The sequence below is a fragment of the Poromitra crassiceps genome (assembly GCF_964638095.1).
Source record: "Poromitra crassiceps genome assembly, chromosome: 15".
Classification (NCBI taxonomy): Eukaryota; Metazoa; Chordata; class Actinopteri; order Beryciformes; family Melamphaidae; genus Poromitra; species Poromitra crassiceps.
The window spans coordinates 19,153,154-19,166,833 of NC_139634.1; the positions used below are offsets into that span (position 1 = coordinate 19,153,154).

The window sequence follows — 13,680 nt, forward strand, 5'->3', positions numbered from 1 at the left end:
GGGAGCCAGGGGAATAAAGACAGAGTGAATGCTTTTCAAACCATCTTCATCACTCAGCATAGTGAGTGAAAACAACAGACTTGTTTTACACTGTATTGATAGGCCAGACACTTGTGGCATTGTGCTGAGCATGCCACTCATAATACAGGGTAAAGCCACAACTCAGCTCGTCCACCTTTTGGTTTAGACTGACACACCATACATACTAATAACAGTCATATCAAACCAGTGTAAAGTAAATTATATGAAGATGGTATATTTTAAGGGGGCATTTCTGAAAATATAATTGATATTTTGTTATATTGGTGGTTGTTTGATTCATGATTATATCCCAGACTGGATGTCACAGCTTTCTATTTACCTCTGCATCCGTGGTGCTAACAGACACAGCATCCTTGACAAAACAATTCTCTGCCAGCTGATGTACCATAGAAACATGAATGCAATGAGCCTCAAATGAACCCAGCCAGTCGCCTCAGCAGCAGCAGACACCCCTGGTACTCACCCACTTTGAACTGGGACGTCTTGTCGTCTGGGTCCGCATGCTCCTTCACCAGCATCATGTGCAGGATGCCGAAAGAGTTCTGGATGCCGAAGATGGAGCCGTTGCACCAGGTTGCTGCAAAAACCACGAGCCAGCCGAATAAGCCACCGTCGGGCGGGACGAAGGGCATCTGGGCCCCGGGGGACTGGGGCTCTGACGCCGGGGAGAGTGGCGGCTTGCACCCCGCCTCGATCAGCTGCACCTCGCTGTCCGGGTCGCGTGGGTCTCGGGCGGGAGCATCTCTGTGCTCCATCTCGGGACTCTCCCTTCGGGACTCTCCGCTGGACGGCTCGGCTTGGCTGTCTATCCCGTTGTCTATCCCCATGCTGTCTGGTCCGGTGGAGAGGTGGCTGCGGGCTCTACTTGGCGCACACACATCAGATATAGGTCACTGACATAAGAGTAGGGATTTTGATTGGCCGGTGTCTGTCAAAAATGTGCTACAACAGACACGGTCTTCTCCTCTAGGCTGCTGACAGACGAGCCCCCCTCACACGCCTCTTGTTGTAGTCCAAGTCTGAGCTTCAACTTCACCAAGACCCCAACAACGTGCAGACGTGAAGTGTGCCATTCTGGCTGCGCGCAGTCTGGATTTGACAAAGAATTAGCAGGCACTACCTATTTTCTCATGATCCAGAAAGCCTATATAGGGCAAACACGTGTATTTACGTGTGGCTGCTTCCCTGCTCGGTGCCAAAAAAGGATTCATCAACCTGTGAAAGCGTCCGCTCCGCCTCGAGACAGATCGTCCGTTCGCGCAGTCCCAAAAAAACACGGGTCCACAACAAACATCCCCCCGAGCTGTACAGAAATGGTGGCGGGCTCCTCCTCCTTCATGGGATATGTATATACAGGGTAAATATGAAATAGGTAGGCCCATGGAGGTCCCGGGGAGGTTGCCTCGACCAAAGTGTCAACACTGAATACGGCCTTCATTCAACAGCTTGCTCCCGCCCCCTCGGACTGACCGACGGCACCAATGGCCGCTCGCCATACGCGCATAGGGCGGCATAGGGCTGTGTGGGACGGGTTTACTTACCGGGGCGGAATCACACGAAGAGAGCCGAGTGTTAAAGCAGAGCCCGTCAACTGTAGAGTGACAATTGTTTTGGATAAAATAGACTGATTCTTAAGAAATGTAACCTAACGCTACCGTAGCTATATAATGACAACTTGTGGAATGTTTCAAGGCCAGGCATCACAACATTGTAACTTCCGCAGGCCGGTTGTTTACCGTTTTCAGAGAATACCCAAATGAAACAAGAGTTTTCCCTCCTGCTTACTTCCGTATTCGCCTAAGCACACGCAAGTGAGTGAGTTGTTGATCGCTTACGTTTTCCTTACGACATTTCTGAATGAGAGGGAGCAACAGGTGCTTATTTTTTGCGCATGCGTAAGGGGTGGAGCACGAAATGAGATGTATGATGTTTTATGTATGATGTATGATCAAGGTCTGACTGAACTGAACGCAGCCCAAGCGGTGCGGAAACTGAACAGAAAGATGCTCTAAAATTTAAAAAGTATCGATTTTAGGCAAACTCACATTGTATATCTTTTTCAAGATGGGAAAATGTCAATTGGTCTTTTTCGCATGCTCTCACCTGCAAGTTATGTGACAATACTTATTTTCACATGGGAATTGTGGGAAATTGTAAAGTTCACATGTTTGCAAACTAACAGGTGTCCAAAAAGCACTTGTGCTAGGTACCAAACCAAACAAATCTTTGGTGGAGCCTGACACCGAACAAGTAGGCCTAGTGGTGAAAAGCAGAATACTGAACTGGCCTTCTGCTATTGGCTGGTCTTTGTACCAGGTGATGTCACCAACTGTTGTACTCTAGCATAGGATAAGGTGACATCACCAAAGACCAGCCAACCCTTTGTTTAAGATATTTAGTTTGCTAAACAAGTTGACAAAGGGGAGAATCTTAGCAGAGATCAATGGAAACAGGTGACAAAGCAGTGCTAGAAACTTCACATAACACACATTTACAGCGATTCAAGAATCAGCTGTTTAGGACTGTATATGCACTGTTCCCCCTCGGTTTTCCTTTACAAGTGTAACGTATCGGTGATACGCCAAGGAACGGAGAGTTGTAGTTGGTACAGGTTCTTTATTCACAGGCTTCTTTAGCTCCTAGCAGCTAGCTCACACAGCTAGCTCCACACACAGCAACCATCTCAGCTCGCTCCATAGCTAGACTCACATCCGGCCTGCGGCCGCTGGTCATATATACCCCCTTTCCCCTAGGAACACACCCACACACATTAGTTCCTAGCTACAATCCAGACACTTATGTTGCACATCACATTACAGGTAATACTTGGATTACCTGAAACGCTACATACTCCTCACCCAACATTTGTTAACGCCCACGTTAACACCCACAACCGACACATATCCCCCTGTACCAAAACACACCACCCCACAACATTTTGTATTCCCCCAATTTGTCTCTTATTTTTCAGCACACTTTTCAATTTCCATTCCACCACCACCATTTGCATTTCTTTTCATTTCTTCCTCTTTTCCCATTCCAATAGCCCTTTTCTTTTTTTACACACATTTGCATTCGACCCACCATCATTTAGTTACTTCCCATTAGCACCCTTTTCCCCAACATTTTCACTTAACACAAGCCCCAACATTTACATCATTCTTTTTCCATTACCTTCATTTAAACCTTTTTTTTCTTACTCACATTATCCCACTTCAACCACTATTTCCATCCCCCCTTTTACAGCTTCTGTCCCACCTGAAGCACATTACAGTCAACACAACGAAGGCAGTAGTCCCGCACATCCTCCTTGTGTTTGCCCCAGTAGTAAAGTTCACGAACCCGGCGGAGTGTCACTTCAGGCCCGAAATGACCCTTCCAGCCGCAGCCCCCGTGAGTCCCCCGTAGCACCAACCCCCGCAGGTAGCTGGGTACAACCCACTGGTTCCCGCTCTTCCCGTGCCCCTTTCTCTCTAAAACCCCATCTCCACCCAGTTGCAGGTCCGAAAACATGTTCCACAGTCCCTTCGTGGCACCGGAACACGTGCGAATCTCTTCCACAGGGGGCCGGCGTCCGGCCGCTACCCACCCGTACACCGGACCGATCTCCGCGTCCTCCATCTGTCTGCGTTTCCACTCCTCCTCGTCGACATTCATGATGGCGTCTATGTCCTCGTCTGTCAGGTCCACCTCTTGCACTCGCTCGTCCTCCCGTCCCGCTCCCCCAGGGGGCAGCGTGTTGAGGACAGCAGGGCGGACACCATCGGCGTCGATCTCCACCTCGACTTTCTGCAGTGCAGCCGTGGGGGTTGTGTAGCGGCTTGGTTGGGCCGGCTCCTCCAGCGTTGACCCCTCTCGCTCCCCCGGGGACACGAGCGCCGCTCCCCCGACTGTAACAGCATTGCAGGTGAAGTCGCTCACTTCCCTCTGGCTGTTCAAAACGATCCCCGCTCTCCTGATGGTCTCGTCGCTGATGATGATGTCCCCCTCTACCGGCTGGTATGCAGAGCAGCTAGCCTGGGCCGGCTCAACAGTCACTCTCCTGCCCAGAACAATCGGCTCTGTACTGCTCCGCTGCTCCGCCGCTTGTTGCTCAGGCTGCTCCACTGCTTGTTGCTCGGGCTGCTCCCCCGGCTGTGTGTCTCTTCCAGCGTTCACACTCTTAGTGCAGTCTCTAGCTAAATGTTCAGGCGACCTGCACGTCCAACAAAGTCTCACCTGTCCACCGCCTACACGTCTCTCCTCTCCCGCTGTCTTCCAGTCCCCGACAGCTTCTCGACACTCTCTAGCTATGTGTCCCGATCCACCGCATGCCCAGCAGGCTCCCTGCTGTCCCCAGTACCTTTGCTCCGCATGCCCGGTCCGTCTCCCGGAACCGTCTCGGCACCACCTCGCCTCGTGGCCCGGTTCTCCACAGCTCCAACACAGTCTTTGCGGCTCCTCCGTCCGCTTCTCTCCGTGCTGCGCGACCTCTCGTAGCAGCTCCATAAGCCCCTCTGCCCAGGCCGGCGTCGCCTCCAATAGCCGTCTAATCTCCTGCATCAAGCGGGCTTCCATGCCCGCCAGCACCGAGCTGATCCCCGTCGTCAGCTCTTCTTTTCTCCCGTTCGCCGACAGGCCTTCTTCTAAGCGCACCATCACTACCGCTAGGTCGCTCGAGCCTTTGATCTCCAACTTTTCTCCGCCGTTCCTCCTCACTCTCTCTCCCCTCTCGACCGAAATCAGGCGTTACCGCTTCACTTCTGCACCAATGTAACGTATCGGTGATACGCCAAGGAACGGAGAGTTGTAGTTGGTACAGGTTCTTTATTCACAGGCTTCTTTAGCTCCTAGCAGCTAGCTCACACAGCTAGCTCCACACACAGCAACCATCTCAGCTCGCTCCATAGCTAGACTCACATCCGGCCTGCGGCCGCTGGTCATATATACCCCCTTTCCCCTAGGAACACACCCACACACATTAGTTCCTAGCTACAATCCAGACACTTATGTTGCACATCACATTACAGGTAATACTTGGATTACCTGAAACGCTACACAAGGTTAAGATAAAACGCTGCCTGGAGCTGAGAAAGGAACATCAGTCGGTAAATCCACATATATTGACAACTTCTTCTTTCTTGTCATATAATTCACGTAAAAAGTAGATACTTGCCATTTTACAATGCATTTACAATGGGCTGGCTTTGTTCTAGGGACCCTGAGGGTCAATGTCAATAGTAAAAAGGCAAAATTGGAGGTGTGTGACAGTGACAAAATACAAACAGGGATGTTAAATTGTAGTGCAATAATCTGTCCAGCAGGGGACAATGTGACACAGCAGGAAAACCTGTTAATGTGTTTGACAGAGATGAAACAGAAGTGACAAACAACTGCACAGCTGCACAAACTGAGATAAAAGAAAAGAAAGGAGGTTGTCGTTATGGGAATAAAATATGTATTTGATCAATTGATTATGCATTAATTCAAAGAAAAGTTCAAAACGTGAATAAGTAGGTTTTGTAATGTAAAAACTAAGACGATTTTATTTTTGTTACTTTCTAAATAAGCTAAATCACTAGAATTATGTTTTTGCCCATAATGTATGTGCACATTTGCTATATGTTGCATCCTAGAAAAAATATATAACTGACAGACAGAGATTGTTTTGAATTTGTGTTTATATAGACTGATTTTTTTCTTTTCTAGAAATACTTGTTGTGAAGCCTCTGGAGTGTCTTCTTTGCAAAGGGAAGCATGCATGCAGCATGGGAAAGGGGAGGAGTTGGACAATTGCCCAAAGAGAGTAAAGGAGGCAGAGATAGTCAGGGAGAGATCTCGGAGGTCTAGGCATGGAGGAGGTGAGACAGGAAATTAAAGAGATTAAAATCAGCCAGGAAGCATGACGAGTTCTGTTTCGGTAAAGATCACGTGAAGTTTCTGGCATTTTTGGCTATGGTAATTAACTGCACTGCTGGAGTGGAAAAGAAGTCTGAAAAAATGTATATAATTGTGGATGCAGCAAGGAGATTTCGGCGTGTTGTTTTTTTAGAGATGGTGTGCAGAATTTGTTGAGAGATGCTTTTAAGCTCTCTCAAACAGCTGAGAAATAGAAAAGTTATAGTAGAATGTGGGAATTATTATTTTGTATACGGTAGTAGTAGTTAAAATGACATTATGTTATACACTCTTGTACAGTAGGTGGCGGTATGCACCTAAAAGTTGTTTGCAATCCGCCATTTAATCGAGAGAAGAAGAAGCCCAATCAGCTTTACCAATAGAAAGAGAGGGAAATTTGAATCTAGGCTTGGCATTTGGCCTTTTCGGATTGCATGGAACTGCATAGGTAGATGCTACATTCCTTTGAAAGTCGGGTATCGGAAGTTCTGACGCAGTATTTCCGTGTTCCGCTCTAAATGCCTTCCAGTGCATCTTTTCGTAAAAACATGCATGCCTAAACATAGATGGCTAGTAGGCTACCGCATGCCTCTATCAAGCACAAATCAACTGTATGGGAATCGAAATCGCAACTAAAAGATGTTTCATAACACAAACACTACATGAAGTGAAACATTTGTGAAAACGTAACTGCTTACTTATCACCGTGTGCTGTTGTTGATTGTGTTGTTGATGTTGATTGTGACGTCAGAGTGTTTAACAGTTGCTCGTCAAACTTGGGCTTGGTGGAGGATGCTGTCTGAGTTTCCGACACGGAATTCTGTCTTGAATGACCGTTCCATTGCACTTTTCCCTGTCAGAGGTCATTTTTTCTGAAATTCCAAGTGCAATGGAATGCACGGTGAGAACAGATGAGGAATTACTCAGATTTACAGTAAATGTCAGGATTTTGACCTGGATTCATCAAGGACACATACACCCATATACATTGAGTTTCAGCAGAAAAAAGTGAAGAAAGTGTTGAGTATCTCTTTAAAGTGCGAAGCTGCTTCTGGAAATATTGAGAATTATCCAACACATGTTGCACCATACACCGCTAAAGGACCCCTGTTGGGTTGTCCAAACGCTGCCTGAATATTTATTTCCACTTGGAAAAATATATGTTTTTATGAACGGATTAGAGACGTAGCATGGCAAGAATATTGGTTATACACATTTACCTATATAAACCCCACCTATTTCTCCTAATCAAAGACCTGTTTGTAAGCAGGACTCAGAGAGGACAGCTATACGTAGTGGAGAAAGAGAAAAAAGCAGCACACTACATGCACACTACTTGAATGCATGCGCATCAGAGGGGATTTCGAACTGGGTAGACGCAATGCCAACTGTGGGTAGACTCGCGTCTACTCTGCACTACAGCACTGCATATCGCTTCAAATTAATAACATTTTCACCTGTTTTTGCATTTATTGACCAATCAGTTTTCCCCAGGGACCCTTTTCTATATATTTTTAATACAATCCAAATAGTCATTCCTCCCATTGATCTTCTCGAAAATGAAATAGGTTGACTTACAATAGCAAGTGTTCACCACTGAGCGGAGCTACAACACCACAGCTGGAGTTATAAGGACTGTAAGCAGAGGTTAAAGGGAGATTTCACCCATCTAACCTCTAGTTAGCTTTCAGTGTAGTTGATTATCCAAGCAAGATTGTAATGGTAATTAGTTTAGTCGTCAATGCTTAGCTATAGGGAGCCAAAGTGAAGGTCACTTCCTGCCTCTCTCAGCGTAGGCTACCAGCGTCTGAAAAAATATGAATGGTGGTGAACGGAGAGAGAAGTGACTCTTTTTGATCATGTTTGATCCCTTTGTTGAGTTGCAAAGTTATCGTTTACATTGACAAACATCATATGTGTACCGCGTGGCACAATTCAAACCTACTAAGAAAAAATTTCCCCATCAGGACATCTAAAGGTCCCCCCGGCCCTAACGTCCGCTAAACTTCATTGTGTAGGGTTTCCATTATAACGTTGTTGCCACTTGCCATTACAGGGACGTCGAAAGTCCATAGACATCTTTTTTGTTATTATTATTGATATTGGTGATTTTCTGAAACGTTAAGCAAATCTGGATATCGCCCCCCTTTTCTCCCCAATTACTTGGCCAATTCCCTGTTAAGGGTGTCCCAGTCATTGCTCCACCCCCTCTGCCGATCTGGGGAGAGTTGTAGACTAACTAGCACATGCTTCTTCTGACACATGTGCAGCCACCAGCCACTTCTTTTCACCTAACAGCTAGGGTTTTCACCGGCTTCCCACCCACAGACATGGCCAAGAGGCAACATGGGCTCGAACCCGCAACCCTCATGCTGGTAGGCAGGGAATCTACCCCTGTAATACCTGGACGCCGCATATACTGTATGGGAAATTCACTCCGGAGCCAGGCAGTCACTGTTGAGCTTTATTACACCAAACAATGACAGTGTTTCATAGATAGGACATGAAATATACATATAATATATATACAGAGGAACATAGGAAACACAGGAGATGTGATGAACACATCTGGACATACTTAGCTATGAGTTATAGCCCCTCTGCGCAGGAGGTGACTCTGGGCCCTGCTCCACTTTCGTCTCGTCCCCACCATTATTCCATTTAACATCTCCGTCTACCAACCACTACTGAAACACAGCTCCATATTCATTTACTGATCAATTATTGAACACATCCCTAAGTATTGCTGACGACGATTTGGTGCTAGTGCTACCCAATAGTGCTAGATTAGCATTGGTTTCACCAGTCATCGCCTGTGGTTAGGCTGTTAAGATAAATTATATCTCTTTCAAAATGTTGTCTTTATTCATTCACGATTTGTTATTGATTAAAATACCTATTTAAATTTTGCTTGCACTACACAAAAATGTTTTGATAATTGTTACAATGCACCTCTTGATTTTTCTCAACTTCAAAATGTAACTTACAAACTAAGTGGGCTCAATTAGGCCATTTTCTTTGACAAACTTGCCATATGGAGCTCATACAACACACTAGTTTTTGATACATTCACTTCCTTCATGTGAAATAAACAGTAAATTATACTTTCAGTCTCTAGTTCTCGCCCACCAAAGGGTGATCCGTCTCTGTGTGAAAGAGAAGAATAACATATTTATGAATATACACTTGAGGAGCATAAAGGGCATTTTACACTTTGGGGGGCCCCTCTCAGCTTGGGGCCCTGGGTATTATTCAGTACCCCTACTCCCCCACTTCAGCATGCTAGGTTGTAGGCTAGCCATTCTTCTTATTGTCACCACTTCATTACTACGCTGTAATAATACTTACATTACATAAATGGTCTCATTTTCCCCTTTGATATCAGCCACCAGGACAAGCTATAATGTATAGGCTGTAGATATTGGTTGTGATTTTAACCTAGTCTAATCCACCAGGCAGGTAACCAACCAATGCCTATTTTAACTCGCTTCTTCTTATTAAAAAATATGGCAGTGGCAGTAAGTTCAGCCAGATGGACAGTTCTGTTCTGTTCTTCACCACTCTGACTCAACATCCAAGACATGTGAGCTCACATCATGCCAATTTGCTCCCTCAGCCACACCGCTTGATCCAATCCAATCAAATCGTAACTAAGTTGTCTTCTATAATAATAAGAAGAAACGTAATCAGCCCTCATTATAAATGTCTCTTTTAGATTGGCCCTACTCCAGTGAGGTCAGAGGTCAGGCTCAGCTGCAGATCAACCCCCTTGAACTTGTAGAGATCAGTGTTTTGCTTCAGGTCACTTTAGCTGGGCGGATACTTGCTCAATGCTTACACTGGAACTCAAAATCAAGTCCTCCTGTTGAAGGATGGTCTCTGCCAGCAATAAATGGTCTTGAGTCACACACACACTCATGCAAATGGACTCAGATTTCATGGGAATTTGTCTTCAAACAAGAGGAACTCATCATCAGGCCTGTTTCCAATTAGCCCCGCGTGATCACGAAGCCCACTCTGCCGCCGTCACAATGTTAGGGCTAAAAATAGCCATTCGAAGAGCTCCAATACTACCCCTAAAATTCCTATTGTATGACGTGTGGGGGGGAGGGTCAAAGGTCATGGGGGATATGCTCAATATAGCTTCCTGTTTGAAGGGGAATTCATGATTACCCCAGAGAGGTGTGGGTAGGAGAAGGAATGAGCCCTTGCATAATGTCAGTGGGACGTCGAGGGGCCCACACATTTTTGAGTCTGATAAAGCCATGCTATCGCTCTGAGAGATGGAGGGAGCGAGAGAGAGAGTGGGCGGCAACCAAAAGGTGTTAAATGCACCAGGTGGGTCAGTGAAATTCCTGCCTTCTTACGATAGCATATCTTGTTTGGTCGATTTGAGAATGAAAGAAATTGAACAGGAATGTCTTGTGGAGAGTTCACGGTGCCAAGGGCGTAACCATGGTATAGACATGGGGGGCGGGGTCCAAAATGAGAGCCCTCCCACATATGTTTTGTATTTATTTATTTATTTATTTATTTATTTATTTATTTATTTATTTATTTATTTATTTATTTATTTATTTATTTATTTATTTATTTATTTAGTACATTTCCATTCTATACGGCGGTCGGTTTAGCATTGGTAAGACTACGTGCAGGTTGTCTGATGCATGTCCAGCATGCTCTGACATGCCGTGCAATAATGGCGGGGGGGATAGGCGCTGGCGCAGCTTCTTTACCATGACTCACACTCTCACACTTCCTACAAAAATTCAGCACGTCGCCCCACCGCTGTCAGAGGAGGTGGGAGGAGAGCACCCGGAGACAGTGTAACCCTTTCGGGATGGATGTCTGGCGTCTTGCATGATGATGTTGGGTTCTAACAAAAGCATCGAGAGCGTCTTGAGTCACCAGTACATGGGGGTACATGGGCATGATGGAAAACCATCAGAGACAAAACAATGCAGCTTATCAGTGGCAACAATCTGGGTGCAGTTTGACTCCTAATCCATGCTCCGTTCCACCTGAGAGCTGGATATGTATGACTCCACACATTCATCACTGAGTCAACAACCTGCTCAGAAAGTCTTCCCTTTCTGTTTAACTTTATTATAGTTTAAGAAGTTGCATTAGACTTGATTAACTTATACTTAATTAATTTCATTTTTTTTAACTATCTTTGTAGGTGTATTTTTAAAGGTATAAATATTTTCCCCATGTTTTGTCAATTTTACTTTCAGATTTAAAATTTTTCAACACACCCTCAACTAACTTGAGGTTGGGACCACTTCAAAATACTTCTTTCTCTTTTTTATACAGCATATACAACTGAAAGCACTTAACGTAAACATTTAATTTTAATTATAGCCTACCTAGACATATACCTGGACAGTTTACCTCAGTCTTTACCACAACATCTTTTTTGTTTTTATTTCAGTTCATGATCATCTTTAGTTTTCATCTTAGTTTTAGTTTTTCTAATTTCTAATTTCTAACATGGGGTAGGCTACAACCCCCAAAATGCACATGCAGGAGGCAGGAGTAGCTGGAACTCAAGAGAGGTTTAGAGATCCTTTGGCAAAGTGCACAAAGACACAACAGAATAAATCCCTGGAATCTATTGTTGCAAACAAACCCAACAGACCATCAAAACATATCCTACACTGGAGCACAGACAAAAGAGGCAAGGGAAGTTTATAGTCAAGCACTAATCCCAAAACAAGACACAGCTGGGTGTGTGTGTGTGTGTGTGTGTGTGTGTGTGTGTGTGTGTGTGTGTGTGTGTGTGAGAGAGAGAGAGAGAGAGAGAGAGAGAGAGAGAGAGATATGTATCTGTAACGCTTTAGAGTACAGACAAGTACAGACAAGTAGATTACAAGTCGATTACGAGCACAGGGTACAAGATGTGAATTTATGGAATAAGAGGCCCTGTAGTTACATTATAGTTACAGAGTAACTATGAGGGAATTAACACTGCTTTAGAATACAGCCCACACTCCTGTAGTTACCATGTAGTTGCTTTACTACAGGATTTCTTTCCAGTTGTGGCTCTCAAGTCGATGACAAAGTACATAGAAATGGGCCCCACAATAAATACAGTTGAATTAAAAAAACACATCTTAACATCTCCATCTCAACATCTGCAACTACATAGTAACTACAGGGGTGCAGGCTGTATTCTAAAGCAGTGTTAATCCCCCCCCTTCCCAGTTACATAGTAACTACATGCTAACTACAGGGGTGCAGGCTGTATTCTAAAGCAGTGTTAATCCCCCCCTTCCCAGTTACATAGTAACTACATGCTAACTACAGGGGTGCAGGCTGTATTCTAAAGCAGTGTTAATCCCCCCCCTTCCCAGTTACATAGTAACTACATAGTAACTACAGGGGTGCAGGCTGTATTCTAAAGCAGTGTTAATCCCCCCCCTTCCCAGTTACATAGTAACTACATGCTAACTACAGGGGTGCAGGCTGTATTCTAAAGCAGTGTTAATCCCCCCCCTTCCCAGTTACATAGTAACTACATGCTAACTACAGGGGTGCAGGCTGTATTCTAAAGCAGTGTTAATCCCCCCCCTTCCCAGTTACATAGTAACTACATAGTAACTACAGGGGTGCAGGCTGTATTCTAAAGCAGTGTTAATCCCCCCCCTTCCCAGTTACATAGTAACTACATAGTAACTACAGGGGTGCAGGCTGTATTCTAAAGCAGTGTTAATCCCCCCCCTTCCCAGTTACATAGTAACTACATGCTAACTACAGGGGGGCGGACTGTATTCTAAAGCAGTGTTAATTCGGTATAACTACAGGGGGCCCTTATTTAATAAATTCACATCTTGTATCCTGTACTCACCCTGTAAGTACGGATCTTATACCCTGTATTTACCCTGTAAGTTGCAGGCTGTATTCTAAAGCATTACCATTATATCCTTGCCTGTGCATAATGAGCTCACACATACAACTAGCATGTGACACTGTCGTATCCTTAATGTCTATCTATAGGCCTACCTCTTCCCATAGACACCCACACACAGTATAAATAAGTTAATTGGTCATAGACTAATTTCGCAATCTTTCAACCATAATGACAGTGACATACTTACTTGTCACCACACATTTAGCAATACATTTTTACTGTAAATGTATGTGCGGTGTCACAAACATCACCCGGCCGGCAAGCCCTGAAATGGAACCCCCAAGCAACAAGGAAAAGAGGTGGCCCCAGGAACATCTGGAGAAGAGATGTCCAGGCAGAAATGGCTGGGAGTGGGCTCAACTGGGGAGAAAAGAACCGCCAATAACCGAGTGAGATGAAGGACGTGTGTCAATGGCCTATGCTCCCTAGAGGAGCAAAGGGCTAGCTAGTAAGTCAAGTGATGCAGTGTAAAGGAAAGGATGGGTCACAAACTACAGTCCTCCATGGTCACAAACAAGGATAAAGGTTTTGTATATGTTTGTGTTTGTGTGTGTGTATGCTTGTACTGTAGGTTTTTTAAGTCTTCCATTGAAGTAAAGCCAGGCTTACATCATTATAGTCTCATAAACCCGCTCGAAATGATGCAGCTGCTGGTTCATTGGACACATAATCGTTCCTCTTCTCAAACAAGAGTTGAAATGAATCATTTAAACTTTTGGTGACTTTAATGAATCACTTAAACTTCTGGTTAATTTGAGTGATCCATTAAATCCATCAGAGGCTTATGTTTGATGAATCACTGGTGAATTTCAGGAATCGCCTCTAACATTCGGTCATTTCAACTCCTT

The 13,680-nt window shown here is 44.9% G+C and overlaps 1 protein-coding gene across 1 annotated transcript in view; it reads right to left on the bottom strand.

Moving 5' to 3' along the window:
* slc16a2 (solute carrier family 16 member 2) overlaps nt 1-995 on the bottom strand; it is a 39,259-nt gene extending 38,264 nt beyond the window's left edge. The window contains exon 1 of the mRNA XM_083652013.1: nt 506-995. Coding sequence (XP_083508139.1) covers nt 506-869 — 364 coding nt within the window. The 5' untranslated portion in view covers nt 870-995. The remainder of the gene's footprint in view (nt 1-505) is intronic.
* Between the last annotated feature and the right edge of the window lie 12,685 nt (nt 996-13,680).